The following is a 22,060-nucleotide window of genomic DNA, read 5'->3' as shown; positions in this document are numbered from 1 at the left end:
AGGAAACATGATGTGCTTGGGATCCTTATCCTTCTAGGCACTGGAGTTGAGGAATTGCGTCTCTCCAGGTCAGAGACCCCAGTTAACACACTCATGTTACCCACTGCCATGTTGGGAGGCCCAGAGGGAGATGGGGTATTTTTAGAGCTGTCCCCTTGCTCATGGGAAGGAGGAGGACTCAGCCCCTGGGCCTCATCCAGAATAGCTACAAAGTCCAGCTGAGTGCTGTCCAGGTCAAGAGAGTCCAGAGGGTTGGACACCTGTCCTTCAGGGGGAGGGTACAAGGCAGGACCTGCTCCCAACCTGCCCACTTCAGGATGGCCACAGCTGGGGTTGGTGCCCCCCACCTTGAGGGGTCCATAGCAAGAGGGCAGTGGGGGTAGAAGCCGGGGCGGTGCTGCTGCTGGCCTATGGGAAGGCCTGTTTACCCCGACCCCGAAAGTCTCATTGCATGGCGAGGGGGTAGGAAAGGAGCCTGGCTTGTGATTGGCCAGGGTAGGTGCAAAGCCTGATCCATACATAGCTGCTGGCCCTTTGGCAGGGCTCTGATATGGAAGTTCCTGGGTGGGGAGCACTCCCCGGCCCTTGTCCTCCCACAGCAATCCCTGCTGCGACTGAACGTAATCACACACAAGCTGAGCTTTGAGCTGTCCCGTGGGGTGAGAGAGGGAGTCAGAATAGAGGCCAGGCCTGTGTTCTGATGGAAGGTAATCATGGGGAGACCGAGGATAGGGAGCCGACTGGGGATACTGGGGAGGAGGAGGCTGAGGATAATGGGAAAATGGAGGTTGTGGACCTGGGGACCCCTCACTGGGGTGGGCATTGAGGCAGGGTGCCAGTCCAGGGGAGTTAGACCCCACCGGGCACCCTTGTTCTGGTTTTACCTGCACTTGTCCATAATGTTCAAGTCGAGGACACTGGCTATAGGCTTCGTTTGGAGCCTTAGTGCCAGGGCACATTCCAGAATGGGAAGGAAACTCAGTCCATGATTCTGGGGTGGGGTCAGGATAGAGACCTGCGGAGGACAGTGGCTAGGGCCATATGTTGGTCAGTGGACCTGGGCCCCTAGCTCCGTAGGGCTCAGCCGCCGTTCCCTCAGGTCCCCCATATCCCAGAGTATCTGCAGATGAAAAGTCCATGTATGGATTCAGACCATTGCCCATCATGGAAGTTCCAACCTCTGGCTCCTCCTGTAGACCTCTGGTATCCATAGCAACATTTTCAGTGATGCTGGGGGGCTGTGGTGAATACACAGAGGTAGGGAGGTGGGGATCGAAGTTGCGCCCAGTTGTTACACTAGGGGGCGTGTGGACACAGCCCAAGCTCTTGAACCGCTGGACTCTGGCTGGAGCAGGATGGTCAGCAGCCCGGGCTGGGTCACTGGCCCTCCGGGTGACCCCTGCATTGGGGTTGTATCCTGGGTACTCAGTTCGGCTTCTCCAAGGAGGTCCAGGAAGACCCCCCATCCGATCCAGGCTGTGTGCTGCAGTGGGTGGGGTGCCACTCCCTCTGGCTGACGCGTATCTTGCACGGAGCATGTAGTGCTGGGCAGGTGTGAGGCCAGGAAGGGACGACACGCCATTCTCCGGTGGAGATCCTGGAGGGAAAGGGGAGGCCAGGGAGGAGCGGCGGCTGACTGTGTAGGCAGAGCTGACGCTGCTGGAGCTGCTGCTGCGGTGGTCAAGGGAGCCTGGGGGGCCCAGCCGGCAAGACGCGGGTGTGCCTGCAACGGACGAGAGAGAAGGCAGATGGTAGGGAGCCCCGCGGTTCCCACCCTGTGTTCCCACAGGCTAACCTTGACCTGGAACCCAAGGTAAAGAGTCCTAGGCTTCTTCGCCCCAATCATGCTGTCTCCGCTTCACCGCACTACTTCTGTTTGGCCAAGGATTCCAGGCAGTGACAGTTTTGTGTACTGCTGCACAGTGAAGGGATTAGTAATCACAGAAGTATTGCTGCCCTGGTCTCCAGTGGTGCAGCTACAGGTGTATAGCCGCCACACATAGATAGATATATGTCATAATTTTCTGATCGATGGAAGAAAAATCTCTCTCCAAGGGGAGTATTTTTTTTTTTTTTTTTTTTTTTTTGGTTTTTTCGAGACAGGGTTTCTCTGCAGCTTTTTTTAGAGCCTGTCCTGGAACTAGCTCTTGTAGACCAGGCTGGCCTCGAACTCACAGAGATCCGCCTGCCTCTGCCTCCCGAGTGCTGGGATTAAAGGCGTGCGCCACCACCGCCCGGCTAGTATTTTTGTTTTTGTTTTTGTTTTTGAGACAGGGTTTCTCTGTGTTACACCCTAGCTGTCCTGGAACTAGCTCTTGTAGACCAGGCTGGCCTCGAACTCACAGAGATCTGCCTGCCTCTGCCTCCTGAGTGCTGGGATTAAAGGCTTGGGCCGACACTGCCGGGCTTGGAAGGGGAGTATTTTTCAGACAAAAAGATGCCACCCGTGGCAACTCAAAGGATGACCTCATTGCCTCAGCTTCAGGACAGATCCACAGCTCAGCAACACCTCCCACACCCAGGTCTCACCAGCATGGGTTAAGCTGGGCAGTTTGAGACCCCGGGACCCTATTGGCCGGAGCTGATGCAGCTGATCCAGCCTGAGGTTCTCCAGGCGGTGAAGCGTGGACAGTCCAGTGCCGGCAACAGAAGGCCCTTCATCCAGGCTGGAAAGGTCCTCAGTGCTGCCCCCCCGCGGTGCCGGTCATTTCCACACCGCTGTCAGTATTGGCTGCGCTGCCTGCTGGGGAGTGGTCACTGCTGCAGGAGGACTGTGCTCCAGGGCTCTGCTGTGGTTTCTGGGAAGAGGACAAGAGTGGAGGGTGGCACCCTCCCCGGGACCAGGAGACCAGCTGAAGCCTACGTCCCAGTGTTCGAAAGGGCTGAGGACAGATATATGAGGGTAGAGAGAACTAAGCAGGCAAGAGGTTGGGGTGAACTAGAGGAAAACGGGAAGGGCCCCTGCTAGGGTACAGACTCCCCGGGCTCCAGTCCGGCTTAGTCCTATGACCCTGACAAATTATCTTCGCCTGTTTCCTCTTTTGAGGAATACACAAAATATGCACACCTAAAGCTTGGAGCTAGGTAAGAGCTACTTAAGAGTGAGTCCATAGGGGGCTGAAGATTTGCTTCGTGGTGAAGCATTTGCCTACCATTGTCCATATTCCCAGAAGCACCCCCCTCCCGGCCCCAAAGTGAAGTGTTGGACCAATTAGACAACTTGACAATTCTAATGTCACCCTAGATCTGGGGTCAGCCAGGGAGCAATACTAAAACTAGAGACAGGTAGGCTGGTCGCAGAAGACTGCATGTAGGAAGGTATGCTTCTAGGGAGAGGTCTGCTAGGAAGAGGTCAGCAGGGCATGATGGGATACGGAGGCAAGACTTCCGAGGCTGGCTCACCATGGCACCCTCGGGCACAGTCAGTCTGCTCTCTTCCCTTATGGGTCCTCCTTCCCTTTCCCGCTTGGGTTCCACTGTGGAAAGGGACGGTGCCCGTGGCAAGGGGCCGTCCCCTCGATGCCGCTTGGTCACGTGGGCATCAGGACCATGCACTGTCTTGACGTGTTTGCGGAGTGAGCTGGGATCTGTATAGCGTTTGGTGCAGCCAGGGAGCTTGCACACATATGGCTTCTGTGGAGTAGCGTTGCCAAGTCGAAGGCCAAGGGATCAAGGCAGAACACAAACAGAATGGGAAAAGCCACAAGGGGTAAGTGAGGGAGCGCACACAGCCCTTGGTGGAGTAAGTCACGAGAGGCTTATAGAAGGATTAGAAAACAGATGGTACGGGTACAAAAAAAGAGGTGACCACCCCGCCCCCCATCCCCAAGGCTGTGAGGCCACACAAATTCAAAAGTTGAAGGGGTCAGGGGTCTACTTAACACGGACCCTTTGCCTGGCTAGACCAAAGGCATTTTTCAGAAGTGTTTCCTGTATGAATTACATAGCAAGGGGAACTCACAGCCGGAGTCGTGGGTTAGGGGGCTCTTTACAGGGGAAACACTTCACCTCATTGGAGTGCGTCCGATTCTGGTGCTTGGCGCGGTCGCTGGCGTTGCTGAAGGCCTTGCTGCAGCCTTCATGTTCACACATGTAAGGCTTCTCACCCGTGTGCGACCGAAGATGAGTCTTCAGGTTTTCAAGACGTGAGTACGACTTCCGACACCCTTCAAACTGAAAGGGGTCAAGCCACATTTCTCAGACAGGATACGGAAATTTTATGATTTACACCAGAGAATAAAACTAAAACTGGCGAGTCATGAGGAGCCAAGAGAATACCAGGATTCGGGCACAAGGGCAGGTGGGATCTAAAGGCAGAGAAAGCTGGAGACGGCTCAGGGTAGGGGACACGGTGAAGTAGGGAGCATCTTGAGCAGGTGTCCTGGCATAGAGCTTAGACTGTCCTAGAGAGGCGTCAGGAGTGTCCTTCAGCAATGATGCAGAGCCTATCCACCAGGAAACATAGTAGCAAGAATACAAAGGAAGCCAGGTGGTGGTGGCACACGCCTTTAATCCCAGAACTCAGGAGGCAGAGGCAGGTGGATCTCTGTGAGTTCGAGGCCAGCCTGGTCTACAAAAGTTAGTTCCAGGACAGGCTCCAAAGCTACAGAGAAACCTTGTCTTGAAAAACAAAAAACAAACAAAACAAAACAAGAATACTAAGGGATCCACAAGGGATTCATAAAAAATGTTTTTATTTCTTTTATTTTGGTTTTTCAAGACTGGGTTTCTCTGTGTAGCCTGAACTGTCCTAGAACTCACTCTGTAGACCAGGCTGGCCTTGAACTCACAGAGAACTGCCTGCCTCTGCCTCCTGAGTGGCAGGGATTAAAGGCTTGTGCCACTAAGCCTGGCTATTAGATTGGTTTTATGAGACAGGGTCTCACTGTGTAGTCTTGGCTGACCTTGAACTCACTGTGGAGACCAAGCTAGTCTCAAAATGATAGAGATCTGCTTGCCTCTGTGTTCCTAGGACTGAAATTAAAGGCATGCTATCCACCGATGCCCCAGCATGTTTTCATTTCTTTTAAAATCAAAAGGGAAAAATATATTTTTGATCCAAAACTTAATTTTGCTATGTTTTTATTTGCTATTTATTTGCTTCTTTGTTTATTTATTTATGATAGAGTATTACTGTGTCACCCTGACTAGCCTGGAACTCATCATGTAGACCAACTGGCCTTGAGTTCAGAGAGATCTGCTTGCCTTTGCCACCTGGCTTGTTTTTGTTCTTTGGGTTTTTTGTTTGTTTTTCCTTTTTTAAGACCTAGTCTTACCTCTAGATTCCTCTTGCCTCAGGCTTCCTAAGTGCTAGTGTTACAAATATGGACCATACCATATCAAGAACATATTTTAGGGCCAGCAAGATGGCTCAGTAATTAGAGGTGTCTGTGGCCAAGGCTGAAAACCTGAGTTTGATTCCCCAGGACCCACAGAGTGGAAGAGGAGAACTGAGTCCCGCAAGCTGCCTGCTGACCTCCATATACGCACTTTGGAATACAAGCTCCCACCTCATAAAATGCCACTGAAAACATCTTAATATATATCATATATTAATAATATATATCATATATTAATATAAATGCCCATCTTTCTATCAATGCAGTCTTCAGGAAGATTTTAAACATTTGCTTACAAAGGAAGGGGCATTGAAGGCACAAGTCTACCGTGGACCCTACGGATTGGCACACAACACGGGGAGGGATGGGCGCCTCACCGTGCATTTGTGCGGCTTCTTCGCCGTGTGTGTCTGCGCATGTGCACCACCAGCATGTACTGGGCTTTGAAAGGCCCTCAGCTCCCTGGAGCAGCCCCCCAGTGGCACACGAACTCCTTCCGCTCCCCATGGATGTGCTCGCTGTTGATATGCTGAGGAGGGAGAAGACGAGGCTTTCCGGGGTTCCCGAACCCACGACATATCTCTTTCAGCCCCCCACTCAACCTCCGCAGCTCTGTCTCTTGGGGAAGTAAGGGTCACATATCCCACACTCTAGGTCTTCTAGAGCAGAAAGTAACCGAACTTTGGTTCTGAGGGACTGAGCAGGCAATCTCTGACCCCGGTACCCTTGAACGTCCTGCCCTGGGGAAGACCATAAAGCCCACTCAGTCTCCCGCAGGCTCCCACCAACCATCTGCTACTCCCTGGGGCTCACGTGCACCAGCTGCTCCTGGGAGTCAAACTCCTGGCTGCAGCCATCCCAGCGGCAGTCAGTCTCATACACGGACTCAGGCTCAGGTTTCTCCTCCAGGTCCTCCCGCCCATCCAGCATCCCTAGCAGGGGATCCTAGGGCAAGGGAGACACTCTTAGAGTCGTTGGTGGCAAGTTTTGTTTTGCTCAGGCCCCACAAAGAAAGCCGCGCCCTTCCGCTTACCTGTGTGCCCGTGGAGTTGGGGCTAGACGTGTCACCTTCCAGAGGCTCCTCTGGGCACTTGCCCACCAGCATGTCCAGCTCTGACTTCAGCTTCCCCGGGGGAAGAGGTGAGGGTAATGAGGATGGAGTAGTCAGAAGGAAAAGCTTGCCAGGTCCTTCTGCCCTACAGGCCCCCACCCAAATAGCAGGAACCCTGTGAGTGAGGAAGGGCTTCCTCCACAGCCCGTGCTGCTGAGTGGGATGGACAGGAGGTGTGCTCTCATCTGGGAGAGCCTGAGGCAGCCCTGAAGGGTGAACCTACCATCTACACCTGCCCCACTGCTAAGCCTACCACCCACCTATCCTGAGCTGGGGAAGCCAAGTATGAGGGCATTGTGGAGAGCCCCACCTGGCAGGTCGGACGTGGTCCCCGGGACTGAGGCCGCAGCATCATTGCACCCCGAGTGGAATCATGTGGAACACAGGGCTGGACACCATAGGAAGGCGAAGTCCCTTTTTGGTGGCTCATCTGGGGTGGGAATCCTAGAGATGGGCTAGGCGAAGAGGAGGCTGTTATTTAAGACTATCAGTCGCGAGTGTCCTTGCTCTATTTTGTGAGTTTCGGGGAAGGCGTGGTTGAATAAGCCCCAGGGAGTCTCTGAAAAGGGTCCAGTGCTTTGGGAGGGGTAGGGATTCCAGTTGGGGTGGAGGTTTGAAGGGTCTGAGTCCTCTAATGGGTTTCAGTACATATTTTAGGGGCCTCTTAGTTTGAGGCTGCCAGCACCTCATGGTGCCAATGGAGAGGTGGCCATAGGAACCTCCCGGAGATGTGCAGCGTGAGTTGATGAATGCCACAAGGGAGCTGGGCGAGGTACGGATAACTGTTTGTAGATCCAGGCTGGCATCAGACAGAGGCGAGATGGAGAGTGCCCGCTTCTTTGTCAGTTTGACTGAACTCCGGGAAGGAGGAAAGAGTGGCCCTATGGCAGGAGACAGGAGTCAGGATACAGCAAAGGGGACTGGAGAGATGGCTCAGTAGTTAAGAGCACTTGAGTGTGGTTTCCAGCACTCACATCAGGTGGCTCACAACTACTACCTGTAACTCCAGCTCCAAGGATGTCCCACACCTTTGGCCTCCCAGGGCACCAGCATGCACACGTGCATACCCACACAGACACAAACACATACACCGCTTAAAAAATAAAGTTTAGGGGGCTGGAGAGATGGCTCAGTGGTTAAGAGCATTGCCTGCTCTTCCAAAGGTCCTGAGTTCAATTCCCAGCAACCACATGGTGGCTCACAACCATCTGCAATGAGATCTGGTGCCCTCTTCTGGCCTGCAAGTATACATGTAAGCAGAACACTGTATATGTAATAAATAAATATTTTTAAAAAATAAAATTTAAAAAGAAAAGATATGGTAAAGATACATGTCTCTGTGCACTCAGTATGGGGCCTGACTTAAAAAAGCAAAATGTTTTTTTTTTCTTGGCCTTGCTCTACCTAGGACCTCTTGATTGTTCTCTGACCCCTTTCATCTCTGAACATCTCTTCCACTGAGTTGGGTCCTTGCCTTCCCACTTCCTCCTTCAGAAGCAGTCCCAGAGGGGAGAGAGGGGAGAGGGGGTTCCTGAGTCCTCACCCTCAGTACAGCCGCTGGTATCTCTGGCAGACCCATAACCCTGGGGCCCTGACATAAAGTTGGCTTGGTGGCAAAAGGGCAAACCAGAAAATCCTAGAAAAGAGAGACAGCTGGACTGGGGCATTCAGATGGGGAGATACAGGGCTTACCTAGAGACCCCACGTAAGGTATGATCCCAGACTCAAAGCATACATGGCATGGGGTCTCAAAATCCTCCTGTAGATAAGAAACTAGCGTGGGGTAGGGATGAGTTGGAGAGGGATCCCGGGAGTAGGTGAGAGTTCTGCCAAGTCCTCAAGCCCCAGGGACTGCTAAACACACTCACCTTCTGTCCCCATGCTGGGGACCCCTTGGCTGGGGAGGGATCGGAGACAGCATGGCTCTCCATAGCTATTGACTTGGGGTGGAGTCATTGAGTTGAACATGGTGTCTCGGGGAAGAATGAGGGGCACTGTAGGAAGGAGTGCAGATTTGCCAAGTCATAAAGATGACGAGAAACAAGAATGGCAATCTCAGGCACAAGACCACGGCCAGCATGCCCCTTGTCCCCCTAACTTCTCTGAAATTGGTCATGGAAATCAAGTTGAAAATAATGCCATTCAACAGCGTTAAGAAGAAACCTCCCATAGAGCAAGAAGTCTGTAAGTCTGGGGGATCTTTTGGGGGAACTGGGCAAGTATCTCATGGTCTGTATATACACATGGACTAATTGATTCAACATAAACTCCAGGCGATTTTAATGTCATGATCCTTCCACTGCTTCTCGTTCTGGTCATGGCCAGCTTTGAAGAGTGTGTTGGAGAAACATTGATTTCATGCCAGGGACTGCTTGCTCGCTATGTCTGAGCGCCAGCCCAAGGCATGCATATGCAATCTCTCCCGTGTCCAGTAGAGGGAGACCTCGCTTCAGTCCAGATTGGCTGGTGGGGCCAGAAGAGAACATAAATGATCTGTCCTCTTACACAGAGAAATGTGTGGGAGGGAATCAGGCTTAGGAGCAGAGTGTCTCCCGTCTGTTGAGTAAAAAGGATGGAAGTTAAAGTCATTCTGAGGCGGTTTGAGTCTGGGCCTACTTAATCCTTCTGGTCGAGGGGAACTGGAAAGGAATTTTGAGGAAGGGCTTAATGAGGATGAGAATACAAAACTCCTCTAATTAGGAAGGAGCAGGAGAGCAAAGAGATGGTGCGAGGTCCGGTTTTCCTTCCCTCAACCAGTTTTCACTCCACTCCACGTTTTTCGGTCTTCCGGGAGCGGAGGGTGGGGTGGGGCGGGGTGGGGTGGAGAACCACCGGGAGCGGGCCGGCCGGCGCGGTGGGTGATCCCGGGATGCTGGGATTTAGGGTGAGGGCGGGGCAAAATGGAGAACGGAACCCTACGACCCAACCCCAGAGCTGTAGCCTGGGTTGTACCTATGCTAACTCCTCCTTTTCCAGCTGAGTCCCGGATCCCGCATCCAAGACCTCCCAACTCGACCTTGGCACTAACGTTGGGGGTGGGGGGCACAGCTGGCTGGCAGCTGGATGAGGGGCATGTCTTCTGCCTCCTCTGCTATGACTCATTCAAGGGAAGGGGGAGTACTTGCAAACGACCCCCAGACGCTAGATGCTCCCTCAAAGATGTCACTCTTATCTTCCTGTCCCATTGCCTGACTACCCCAGGAGACCCGATGAATATGGGGCGACAGCCTCTTCTCCCACGCGTGCCACAGCCTACACTCACGCCTCCCTCTTCATACTAGTAAATATGTCGCTAGCTAGCTTTTCCAGTTTCAGTGAAGGTTTTCTGGGCGGAATGGGGCAGAGAGCACTCAGTTATCCTGCCAGAGACCCGAATCATCTTCAGTGTCTATTTTCCAGAGTCCTGTACGTACCCCTTCTCCCCAACTCCCAGGAGTCGGCCCCACCCCCTTCTCCCGGTCCCGCCTTCCCCGCCCCCGTGCCTTCTCGGCCCACCCAAGTCGCCGCCGCAGGCTCCGGCTGCAGACGGCTCAGCTTCCCCCGCCCGCCCGGGGAGCCCAGAAAGGGGGGGGGTGAAGGGTGGAACATTCTTCCCTTCTCTCAGCGCATCCTGAAAGCAGGCAGTGGCGCGCGCGAGGGGGGGGCACTATTGGAAAGTGGGGTTCCTATAGTGGAGTGGGAAAGAAGAAACCAGGAACTACAGAGAGAAGGGCCTGAGTAAATAAGGTGTGCACGGGAGGACACCTTGGATTCCAGAGTATCTCAGCTGGCTTCCTAAGGGTTAACCCTTATAGACCCCCGGGAACCCCCTAGTGACGTCAAGGGCGAGTCGGAGACGTCCGTCCGGCGGGGATGCCCAGGGAGATAATGGGGGGGGTCCTTCTGAACCCCGCCCCCTAGAGAAAAATCACTCGCGTTCTCAAGAACTTTTCTTCCAGAAAGCTGCCCATCTTTCTCCCTGCACTGGAAAGAAAGACCTAAACCATAAAGTCCTCGGTTCTCCAAAACCCTCGGCCTCTATGGAGTTCCCTTTTCTTGATCCCGTCCCCAAAGCTAACTGTCCTGGGTTGATTGTTTCAGGGTCATGGGGCCTGAAAGAGGATTCAGAGCGGGGAGCAAGGGCAGGCAGGGTGGTCTAAGCCAGAGGAGGGGCCTCGGTCCCCAGCTCCCGTTTGGGCGGGGGGCCAACCGGGATACACAAGCTGGCAGTGACCAGTGGTCCCGCTCTGCCCCAGTAGGGGTCTCCTGGAGCCTGGCTTCAGCTGCCCCGGTGGTCCTGAGGTCAGAGGGTCAAGACAAGGTCTCCCCAGCTCTTGCTCAGGGCCCTGCCCACAGTCCTTGGTACTAAGAAGCACAAATTTCCTAGGGATTTTTCTAAGGCCTACACTACACGTTTGGAAACCCACCCAGCTTCCTTCCTAGTCCAAAAACACCCCTTTGCCCCCAAACCCAAGCTTCTACCGGGACATCTGTCACAACACAGGTCAAGAGTCCAATCCCAGCCAGGGCCTCAGTGATTTTGTTGCCTCAAACACCCCTATTCCCACCGCATTGAGCGCTCCCTCCTTTTGCGGTGGGTCCCCTCTTAGGAACACTGACGTCTTTCCAGCGGCGCTCAGAGACGCACCTGGAGTTCCGTCTACCACGCAGACCTCCAGCTGGCCGTCCCAACAGCCTCTTCATGCCAACCTCAAGAAAGGGAGATATTTCTAATATGTGGGAGAGTACAAAGAGACCCAAGACAGACAGACTGCCGGAAGAAATAGGAGATACGGAGAAAAGGAGGCACAAATTAAAGCCGAACAAGAAAAACATCCAAACTTCCTAATGGCTCACCCCAATCTCTCCCACCCCATATTGTCTCTGCGCCCCAGGTCTCCTCGTGGGATAGGGTGAGTCCCTAGGCATCAGAGCATCTCCTCAGCCCCCTCCCCCACCGCTCCCAGGTGGTCTCCCCTCTTGCCCCCCTCTCACCTCCTTCGGGGCGCAGGGCTCGGGATGCGTGGTCCAGGGTTGGAAACTGGGCTGGGGGGTGTGCGGCGGGGAGGGGGGGGCGACAGAGCCACTGCAGCGCAGCTTCAGTGCCACCCCACCCCCCCCAACCTGGCCCCCAGCCCTCCCGCCGGCCCAGCCCGCCGGGCCGCGAGCCGGGACCACCCGCGAGAAGCGCAAACTTTTTTTTCCTTTTGCAAAAACTTTTTCTCGCTCTTGCCACCGGCGCACGGCCGCTCTTCCCGCTCACTTCCCTCCAATATCCTTCCTTCAGGCCGTTCTAGAAGATGAAGTGGGGTGGCTAGAAGTTAGAGAGGGGGTGCCGGGCTTATGGCACCCCCAGGACCCCCAGGATCCTCCCCCTCCCTTGAGGGACCCTATACTGCCTACTACCCCCCCTCCTGAACACGCTGCTCTTGGTGGGCAGTAAATCCCGGGGCGGATTCATGGATCGGCTGTCCACGAAGAGGACCTGAACCAGAGCCAGGAAAACATTGAGGAAAATATTGCGAGGCTGGAGAGGACGGTGGGGGAGCGGGGAGGAGGGAGGGGGATGCTCACCCCAGAAAGTTAACTTTGAAGGTACGGCCGATGGCTTTCGTTGGTCTTAACTGGGCATTCTCCATGCTGTGGTCTATAGGCCAGCCTCACTCTTAGATTGGAACGTGGAGGATTTGGGAGAGTTGGGGTTTGCGCAAAAGGAGTTGGGTTAGCTGTGGTAGAACGTTTTGGGGGTACGGCCTAAGGAACATGAAAGAGGAACATGGGCTTAAGCTCTCAGTGCCAGGTGTGTGTTCACAGATCACTGAAGTGTCCTCTGTCTTAGTACCTCTCCAGAGAACCTTCGTTCTCCATCTCCAAATTCTGGAGACTGCTGCCACCTCCACACCGATCTCTTTAAGGCTTTTTGCGCCCTCTGCTGGTCGCCTTCGCACATGTTACTCCTAAGTGCCGAGTCTAGTTGGTCGCACTGGCGAATTTAAGGAAATTTGACAGGTTCCCGTCGGCAAGGCCCAGGTAGGAGCCCAGGGAGGAAGCTGCGTGAGTCTGAAGAAACAGAAGGGCACACCAGGGGAGACTGCTAGTCCCTCAAGGTGGTGCCTAACTGGGGAGTAGACTGTCTCTTTGGATTTGTGTTGTAGTGGCGACTGGACCCGGGGCAGACGGCAGCTAGTTCCGTTTCCCACCGGGGAGAGAAGTCAAGGCTTGGTGCCTTGAAAGCAGTCCGTGCCCTAGAGCTGCTCTAAGCCACCTTCTTGGGCCTGCAAAGTATTTTTTTTTTTAAAAAAAAAAAAAGCAACAACAAAACGAAAACGAGGTGAAGCTAGGGATGGGTCTGAGACCTTACAAAGGCCAGTAGCAATTGTGGGGGTGGGAATAGATAAAGAGTCAACTTGCCGCTCCTCATGACTGACCGGTTCCATCCTTAGAAGATACAAGGGAGCCGACGTCAGGCCGGACCAGTGACCACAGAGAAAGAAAGAGCCCTGCATATGTCATGTGACCTACCTTCCATGCCTGGGCAATTATGGGGCCTTCTGAATTCTGTGGGAAGGGAATTGTTTTTCGTGTTTTGGAGTCAGGTCAGCTCTGTACCTCAGGCTGACCTCGGACTCCTAGCGTCTCTGCCTCACCTTCCTAAGTGCTGGGATGACAAGCACAAATCAACATATCCGGCGACCTGACTGCTCTGTGTGTCAACTTGACGCAAGCTAGCATCATCAGAGAGGAAGGAGCCTCCGCTGAGGAAATACCTCCATGAGATCCAGCTGTAAGGGATTTTCTCATTTAGTGACAAAGCAGGGGAGGACCCGGTCCATGGTGGGTGGTGCTGTTCCTGGGCTGGTGGTCCTGGGTTCAATAAGAAAGCAGGCTGAGCAAGCCTTGGGAAACAAGCCAGGAAGCAGCACCCCTCCATGGCCTCTGCGTCAGCTCCTGCCTCCAGGATCCTCCTCCGTTTGAGTTCCTGTCCTGACTTTCTTCAGTGATGAACAATGATGTGGAAGTGTAAGCCAAACAAGCCCTTTTCACCAGCCTGCTCTATGGTCATGGTGTTTTGGGGCAGCCATAGAAACCCTAAGACACACAGTTTCTCCTAGATTTATTTTTTATTTATTTAATTTTTATATTAGCTTTTTAATGTTTATTTATTTAATGTGTATGAGTGTTTTGCCTGTATGTATACTGCATATATGTATATATGCAGCATATATATGTATATAAATACATGTTTATACACATACATACATGTATGTATGTATGTATGTATGTATGTATTTACTCCATGCATTTCTGGTGCCTGAGGTGTTCAGACAAGAAAGTCAGATCTTCTGTGGGTGCTGGGACTTGAACTCAGGTCCTCTGGAAGAAGAGTCGGCGATCTCAAACACTGAACCATTGCTCTATCCCTGATGATTGGTTGATTGATTGATTGATTGATTGATTGATTGATTGATTTTGAGACAGAGTCCTTCCATTTTAGCCCTGGCTGTCCTGGAACTCACTCTGTAGTCCAGGCTGGCCTTCAGCTCACAGAGATCCCCTATTTCAGTCTCCCGAGTTCTGGGATTAAAAGCATGTGCTATCATGCCCAGCTTTCTACCTTGTTTTAAAGTTTTACTAATTTTTGCATTTTGATTTATTTTGTGTGCCTGTAGCAGAGGGTACATCTGAGTGTTGTCTTAGTCGTTATTCTATTGCTGTGAAGAGACACCGTGACCGCTGTAACTCCTCTGAGAGAAAGCATTTCATTGGGGCTGGCTTACAGTTTTAGAGGCTTAATCCATTATCATCAGGGCAGGTAGCATGGTGGCAGGAAGAGCTGAGAGCTACATCCTGATCCTCTGGCAGAGAGACACTGGGCTTGGGATGGGCTTTTGAAAACTCAAAGCCCACTCCCAGTGACATACTTCCAGCAAGGCCACACCCCTTCATCCTTACATTCCTTTCAAATAGCACCACGTGGGTGACCAGGCATGCAAATATGGGTGTCTGTGGGAGCCATTCTTGTTCAAGCCACCACAGGTGCCAGGGGACAACTTGGAGGAATCAATTCTTTCAGATACCTTCCTAGTTACTGTCTATCGCTTTGATAACATGACCAAGGCAACTAACAACAGGAAGTGTTTATTTGGGGCTTAAAGTTTCAGAGAATCCATCCATGACCGTCCTGGCGGGGAGCATGGCAACAAGCAGGCAGGCATGATGCTGGAGCGGTCACTGAGAGCTTACCTCTGGAGATACAACCAGGAGAGAGAGAGAGAGAGAGAGAGAGAGAGAGAGAGAGAGAGAGAGAGAGAGAGAGAGAGAGAGAGAGAGAGAGCCAACTGGGAAGGCAATGACATGCACTTCTGAAACCTCAAAGCCCCGGAGACACATCTCCTTCCACAAGGACACTGACTGTTGTGTAATATTTGTTCCCACGGACACGCCAAGGCTTTTAATAAAGTTAAACCTTGAATCAGAGGGAAGAGTCAGTGATTGACTGACCGGAATTAGCCATAGATATGTTGGAGGATGAGGGAGCCAGATAGAGAGGTATGGGAAGAGATAAAGCAGGACTTGGGGAGATTTCTTGGGCTTTTTGATCTGGAAAACATAGAGTAGGGTCAACTGATTTTTCCTCCACTGTTCTTTGGATTTATCAGGTTTTTATCTCAAATTTTGACTCCTGATTTTTTTTATTAATACTAGAACAGTTAAGGTAACTGTATTAGGACACACCTTGTAATCTTTTTAAAATATTTATTTATTTATTACATATACAGTGTTCTGCTTACATGTATACTTGCAGGCCAGAAGAGGCACCAGACCTCATTACAGATGGTTGTGAGCCACCATGTGGTTGCTGGGAATTGAACTCAGGACCTTTGGAAGAGCAGGCAATGCTCTTAACCACTGAGCCATCTCTCCAGCCCCCACACACCTTGTAATCTTTCCCAAACAGTTCTACCAACTGGGACCAACTATTGAAATAGATGAGCCTTTGGGGGTATCTCATTCAAGCCAGCACAGCAACTGGTGGGAGTTGGTTCTCTCTGTCCGCCATGGGTTTGGCCAGGTACTCAGGCCTGGCAGCAGCTGCCTTTCCCCTCAGAGTCATGGCATCAGCTCTCCATCTTTCTTTGGGATTGGTTTTTTAGTTTTGTTCTTTTTTTTTTTTTTTTTTTTTTTTTGAGACTGGTTTCTCTGTGTAGCCCTTGCAGTCCTGGATCTCATTCTGTAGACCAGGCTGACCTCAAACTCAGCGATCCACCTACCTCTGTCTCCTGAGTGCTAGGACCAAAGGTGTGTAATGCATTAACTCAGATAATCTGCCCCCCAGCACTGGGGTCACAGACATCCCTGCCCTGGAATTTTACTCTGGTACTGGGGAATCCAGGACAAATTCTATTCGGTAACACAAATTCTAATTATTCCTGATAACAATCCGGAGTCAGATATTAGGGGTGAAAGCTGAGAGATCAGAGAAGCAGTGCAGACAGCCACTAAAGAGACCTTTCACCTCTACCAAATCCTCAGACCAGGAGAGTGATCCTATCCTCAGACTGCGTCCTATTACTGACTGCTTCCGGTTGTACCTCAGACTGCATCTGAGCTCCTGTCTTTTCCCACTTTATATTCCTCTCTCCGCCCAGCCATATCCCTTCCTGTCTCCACCTCTCTAGTGGTGGTATTAAAGGCATGGGACTCCCAAATCCTGGGATTAAAGGTGTGAGCCACCACTGCCTGGCCTCTAGTGGTATAGCTCTGCACTCTGATCTTCAGGCAAGCTTTATCTGTTTACAACACACAAAATGTCACCACACTCTCTCGTGTGGTGGATGCTTTTACCCAGTGGCTGTGCCCCCAGCCTCTCTTTAACTGCAGTAATTTTAGATTTATCTGTTTGATTTTATGTGCATGAGTGTTTTGCCTGCATGCACAAATGTGCACCGCGTGCATGCCTGGTGCCTGTGGAGGTCAGAAGAGGGCACCAGGCGCCCTAGAGCTGGACTTATTGATAGCTGAGCCAAACCCTGTCCTCCGTGAATACTAGGCTGTCTTAAGCCCTGGGCCAACTCTCCAGATTTTTTGCTCTTTTTTAATTAATTAATTAATTAATTGGTTTCTTGAGACAGGGTTTCTCTGTGTAACAGTCCTGGCTGGCCTGGAACTCACTCTGTAGCTGAGGCTGTCCAACTTTTTATTTTTAATTGTGGGGTATGTGTATGTGAGTGTGGGCACCCATGAAGCGCAGAGGCATTCGACCCTCTGGAATCACAGGTAGCTGTGAGCCACCTGATGTGGGTACTGGGAATTGGAATCAGGGCCAGCAGGTAGTCTTAACTACTGAACCAACCCCCCAGTAGCTTTTCTTTCAAATGTAAGAAAAAGAGCCCGGCGGTGGTGGCACTCACCTTTAATCCCAGCACGTGGGAGGCTGATCTCTGTGAGTTCAATGCCAGCCTGGTCTACAAGACCTAGTTCCAGGACAGCTAGGGCTGTTACACAGAGAAACCCTGTCTTGAAAAGCAAAAACAAAAAGAAAGAAAGAAAGAAAGAAAGAAAGAAAGAAAGAAAGAAAGAAAGAAAGAAAAAGAATTGATGCCTGATGCCTTCTTATGTGTGACTTCCATATGTCAGCACTGTGCTAAAATTTAAAGGCAGAAAGTAAGGTAAAAGAATGCATAGCCAGAGCCGGGCGGTGGTGGCGCACGCCTTTAATCCCAGCACTCGGGAGGCAGAGGCAGGCAGATCTCTGAGTTTGAGGCCAGCCTGGTCTACAAGAGCTAGTTCCAGGACAGGCTCTAGAAACTACAGGGAAACCCTGTCTCGAAAAACAAAACAAAACAAAAAAAAACCAAAAAACAAAAAAACCAAGCAAACACCTCCAATAAAAGGTGTGTGTGTGAGGTGGAGAGATGGCTCAGCCATTAGGAACACTTGTTTCTCTTTCTGAGGACCTGGATTCTGTTTTTTTTTTTAATATGGTTTATTTTTTTATATTTAAAAATTTCCATCTTCTCCCCCTCCTCCTCCCCCTTCCCTCCCCTCCCCTCCACCCATACCCCCCTCCCTTGGGGAGTTGGGAGGACCTTGGTCTGGATTCTGTTTTATCACCCACATTGCAGCTCCCAGTCTTTAACTCCAATTCCAGGGAATCCAGCGCCCTCTCCTGGCCTCCATAGGCACTGCCTTGGAAGAGCTGCACTATATGCAGGCAAAAACTCACACACATAAATTAAAAATAAGTTTTTTTTTTTTCTGAGACAGGGTTTCTCTGTTTAGCTCTGGCTGTCCTGGAACCCACATTGTGGACCAGGTTGGCCTTGAACTCACAGAGATCGGACTGCCTCTGCCTCCCAAGTGCTGGGATTAAAGGAGTGCGCCACCACCACCCTGCTATAAATAAAATTGTTTTAAGGGGAGAAAGGGAAAGAACAGACAAGCTTCTAATCTCTCGGCAGTGATGTAGTTGTTTATCAGGTAGCTTACTCTGGAAAACTCTGTGTATTGTTTGTTTGCTTTGAGACAGGATCTTGGTAGCTCAGGCTGATCTCGAATTCATGGTCTTGAATTCTGGTGATCTTCAACTCATGGTGATCCTCCTGCCTCAGTCTCCTGAGTGCTGGAATCATAAGTGCAAACCACCACACCCACCGTACAACGTAGAGACAATGAAGCAAATGACATCTTGCTATTATTATGAAAATGTTTTTGAAACTTCTAAGTGGGCTGGCTTCAGGGTCCTGCCAAAGGTCCCCAGACCACACTTTGCTTATGGCCTCGCCCATCAACCCCTTATCACGACTCACTGTTGCTTTCTTTCTCATTTTTATTAAGAAAGTATAAATTATGTCTTCCATGTGGGCCTTGTCCTCTGGGGAAAGCTAGGGAACTTCATGGGCCCAGCATCCCTTCTTACCGACTCTCAATCCCAGGCCCTCCTAACCACCTTAGCTTCCCCCCTCCCCCCACACACACACCTTGCTCATCTTCCTATTGACATTGCTTCAAAGCAGGCAATAGTCGCTGTTATTAGCCTGCTTGTTTGCCTTTCCCCAATCTACTGGGACCTCTACTTCTTCCTCCGTTACTTGAGGAATTTCTTTTCCGGGGAAAGACTAAGTCATTTTCCCCTGCCTTCTTCTTTCTCTCCCACGACATCCCTTGCTGTCCTGGAACGGGGCTACACATAGGAAACGGCGCTGGCCGGGCAGTCCCCTGAAAAGGAAGCAGTTTCCCCATCTGTCCACATTTGAAACAGCCTGAAATAGACTGGAATCTAGGACGAGAAAATGCCCATCTGAGTTCCGTAGAGGTCAAACTGCCAGGTTACGTGTTTGCATGCGTCAGCAAATCTCACGCTTCCAGACACAGGAGTCTTTTGCCAGGGAACCCTCAACTTGAACCTTGAACTTCACTCAGAACCTTCAGGTTTTCTTGCTAGCTGCAGCCGCAGGCCTCTACTACCATGTCTGGCACATCGGTCTTGACCACGTTACCGTTATGGTCGAGGTAGAGGATTGAGAGAGGTCTTCGGGCAGTGGGGACACAGCAGGAAGAGCCTGCAGGCCAAGGGTTGTTGGCTTTGAGGAGGCTAAAGACAGCGGAATGGAAGGAGGCAGCAATGCCAGGGCTGCCAGCCAGGTGGGGCGGGCACTGCCCACTGCAGTAATTCAGCTGGTATCCTTCAGGCTGCAGGATCCAGTCTCGCCACCCAAGCTCCTGGAAGTCCACATAGTGGTCTCGCCTACAACATAAGGGGGTCTCAGGCTCACAGGTGGGAGTCCTCCTCCTGGCCCGGCCTGCTCTGGGTTCATTAGCACGGATCTTAAGTTCCAAGAAGGGACGTTGTTGTCCCTCTGTGTCCAGTAGTCGCCTTGGCAGTCCAGAGACAGTGCTGTTAGGGTCCCGGGGTCTGTAGTCCAGTTGGAGTTTGACGACTCCAGATTCCTCACTCCGCAGGCCACTAGAGGGCAGAGTCAGGGCGTGCCAGCCTGAGGAAGTCGTTTGGTGCTCAGCTAGGAAGGTGCGGGATCCTCGGCACCTACTGGTGCCGCAACGGAAGATCCTCAGGTAGAGCGTGCCAGGGAGAGACGGAGGCACATGCAGCCAGAGGCGAGCATGGTACAGGTGGTGGGACCAAAGAGGGGACAGCTGGAATGTGAGCATGGAGCGGTAGGCTGAAGTGGATTTGCCTGCTCAAACGATTAAAAAAAAAAAAAAAAAAGCAAAGAAAAATGTGAACAGAGACAAAGCTTCCCTTTAACATTCCCGCCACCCTGCCCAGCACCGTCCCTCACTCAGACCTCTGGGAAGAGCCTGGACTTCCCGAGTCTTCACAACCATACTTGCCCTGAGCTCCTCCTTCTCCTGCCACACCCCATTCCTCCTGCCTCCCTTGCGGGGCTCTCTTTCTTCCTCCAGTTCCCTGTCTCTCTCCCCTCACCCACCTACGTTGGTAGCAAAGCTGATGACTTCCTCTCGGTTGTCAGGAACCACGCTCTGGGGCTGCAGTCTCCGGAGGGCTCTGGTTAGTGCGGCCTGGGGCAGAGGACGACTGATTCTGGGACGGCTGGTCAGGTGCAGCCCCTTCAGAATTTGCTGCTTGGCTAGCTCTCGGACCAGAGCGCGTTCTCCTTGGGGTGCCAGGGTTGGGCCTCCACAGGACGGGCATGCTGATCTCGTGCTCTGCACCCACGCCAATGCCCACAGAAGCACTGGCCAGAGATGGACATCTGAGAGCCCCATGCCCCAGGTAGATGGCCCAGAGTTGAGAGCCTCGGATGGCAGTTTAAGGAGCCAGAGGGTGCAGCAGTAGGAGCAGCAGCCAGCAGGAGCAGGAGGAGCAAGCAATGGCTCAGCTACTTTTGAGGAAGGGCAGAGAGAGCTATTTGTCCTCGATGGCCCAGGGTTCAGGAAGCCTGAGAGTAGATCATCTGATGGGTAGCTATGTTTGACCCTCACAGCTCATGGCTGGCTACTGAGCACGGTCTCTTTAGAGCCTACTGCTTGGGCTCCCTCACCTAGTGGTCAGCCTGCACACCTAACCTCTGAGCCTTAGGATTGGCCAGCTGCACTGCCCATCAGGCCCCTGCAGGGGGTGGCGGTCTCCCCCGGGGTTCAAGTTTCGCCCTCTGACTGTGGCGACTTGAGGCAGGGGCATGGGCTAGGGGTGCAACGTGGCCATGCATGATGCAAGAAAGAGGATGATTTCACGGCGCTCGGTTCCCAAGGTCTGGGACTCAGAGGAGTAACTTCAGGGGAGCCAAGTGGGGAAGGGTGGCTCTTTAATGCCCCCTGTCTTCCCAGCTTGCCCACCAACTTCTGTAATAGTTTTATGAGGCAGCCATGGGTTCCGATGGTTAGTTCTCGGGGGTCTCCAGGTCAGAAGAATTCTGGTGTTCATTTCTAGTTTTACAGATGGGATAGGGGCGAGAATTTAGAAGAGGTGGTAGGAAAATGGAGTCCCCTTGCTCAGGCCAAGGTGGCAGTGCCACGGGATATTGAAGTTACCTTTTGACCCTGCCTGTGCTGGCTGCCCAGAGTCCAACTGGGGGAGGGGCCAGAGCAAGGGGTGAGGTCGTGCTTCTGTGATGTCTGGGGAAACCCAGAGAGGTGGGGGTTGTAGTGATGCAACTCGACAGCAGCACAAAGTCCATTGAGGCTGGCAGAGGGCATGCACCTTTGCAGAGCCTCTGCCCAGGGACCACTTGTCTTTAGAGCACTATAGGAGTTGGCTAAATCTGAGGCATCCCCGGGGTGGTGCCAGGCCTCTGTTAATGTGGTTGGAAATGGGAGTTTAAAAGATAAAGCAGGAAAAACTTAGCAGCCTTGGCTGCTCACCATCCAGCCTTCCGGTCGCTCGTCAGGGACTTTGAGCATGTATGTGTCTGAGGCCGGACCCCATCCTCCTTTGAGGCAGGGTCTCTCATTGGCCTGGAGTTCATCCGTTAGACTAGACTGGCTAGCCAGTGAGTCCCAGGGATTGCCTTGTGTTTGTGCCTTCCCAACAACTGAGGTTGCCAGCTCGTGTTCCCATTTCTCTCTGGGTTCTGGAGACTCTAATGCAGGTCCGATGCTTGTGAGGCAATAGCTTTACCTTCTGAGTCATCCCCCAGTCTCTGACTTCATTCCCCTCCTCCCCAACCCCTAACACCTTCCCACAAAGGGTTTCTCTGTGTAACCTTGGCTGTACTGGAACTCTGTAGACCAGGCTGGCTTCAAACTCAGAGATCCACTAGCGTCTGCCTCCCAAGTGCTGGGATTAAAGGTGTGTGCCCCACTACTGCCCATCTTTTTTGTTTTGTTTTGTTTTGTTTTGTTTTGTTTTTTCGAGACAGGGTTTCTCTGTAGCTTTGGAAGCTGTCCTGGAACTCGCTTTTGTAGACCAGGCTGGCCTTGAACTCACAGAGATCCGCCTGCCTCTGCCTCCCGAGTGCTGGGATTAAAGGCTGCGCCACCACCGCCTGGCTTGTTTTTGATTTTTTGAAGGCCTGTTAGATTTGTTTTATTATTGTTGTTGTTAATGTTTTTTTGGTTTTGTTTTTTGTCTTTTGAGATGAAATGTTCCTATGTTGGCCAGACTGGCTAGTACTCATCGGTGTAAGTGACCCTCCAGCCTCAGTTTCTT

At 52.0% G+C, this 22,060-nt stretch overlaps 2 protein-coding genes across 2 annotated transcripts; both read right to left on the bottom strand.

Annotated features, from left to right (window-relative positions):
• Positions 1-33: 33 nt before the first annotated feature.
• Positions 34-8,418, bottom strand: Gli1 (GLI family zinc finger 1). Its single transcript, XM_038315004.1, is given in 14 exon segments — positions 34-69; positions 72-1,723; positions 2,530-2,692; positions 2,694-2,798; positions 3,403-3,633; positions 4,009-4,173; positions 5,717-5,746; positions 5,749-5,868; positions 6,153-6,284; positions 6,373-6,462; positions 6,761-6,905; positions 7,136-7,331; positions 7,994-8,086; positions 8,319-8,418. Coding segments are annotated over 14 exon segments (3,258 nt in total).
• A 9,464-nt stretch (positions 8,419-17,882) lies between these two features.
• Positions 17,883-20,524, bottom strand: Inhbe (inhibin subunit beta E). Its single transcript, XM_038314730.1, has 2 exons — positions 19,881-20,524; positions 17,883-19,625 (listed from the first exon to the last, which is right to left on the bottom strand). The coding sequence occupies exons 1-2, from the start codon at positions 20,176-20,178 to the stop codon at positions 18,871-18,873; spliced, it is 1,053 nt and encodes a 350-aa protein (XP_038170658.1). The 5' UTR covers positions 20,179-20,524; the 3' UTR covers positions 17,883-18,870.
• Between the last annotated feature and the right edge of the window lie 1,536 nt (positions 20,525-22,060).

This window comes from Arvicola amphibius, chromosome 17 (assembly GCF_903992535.2).
Source record: "Arvicola amphibius chromosome 17, mArvAmp1.2, whole genome shotgun sequence".
NCBI classification, from domain to species: Eukaryota; Metazoa; Chordata; class Mammalia; order Rodentia; family Cricetidae; genus Arvicola; species Arvicola amphibius.
Note: the sequence above shows the minus strand (reverse complement) of the source record. Positions and strands in the feature narration are given on the sequence as shown.

What these genes read in the sequence shown, in the direction of transcription:
- Inhbe (XM_038314730.1), bottom strand. Translation starts at nt 20,178, where the DNA reads ATGGGGCTCTCAGATGTCCATCTCTGGCCAGTGCTTCTGTGGGCATTG. An exon ending in CAGCTTTGCTACCAACGTAG is followed by an intron (nt 19,626 to 19,880) that starts GTGGGTGAGGGG and finishes TCGTTTGAGCAG; the next exon opens with GCAAATCCACTTCAGCCTAC.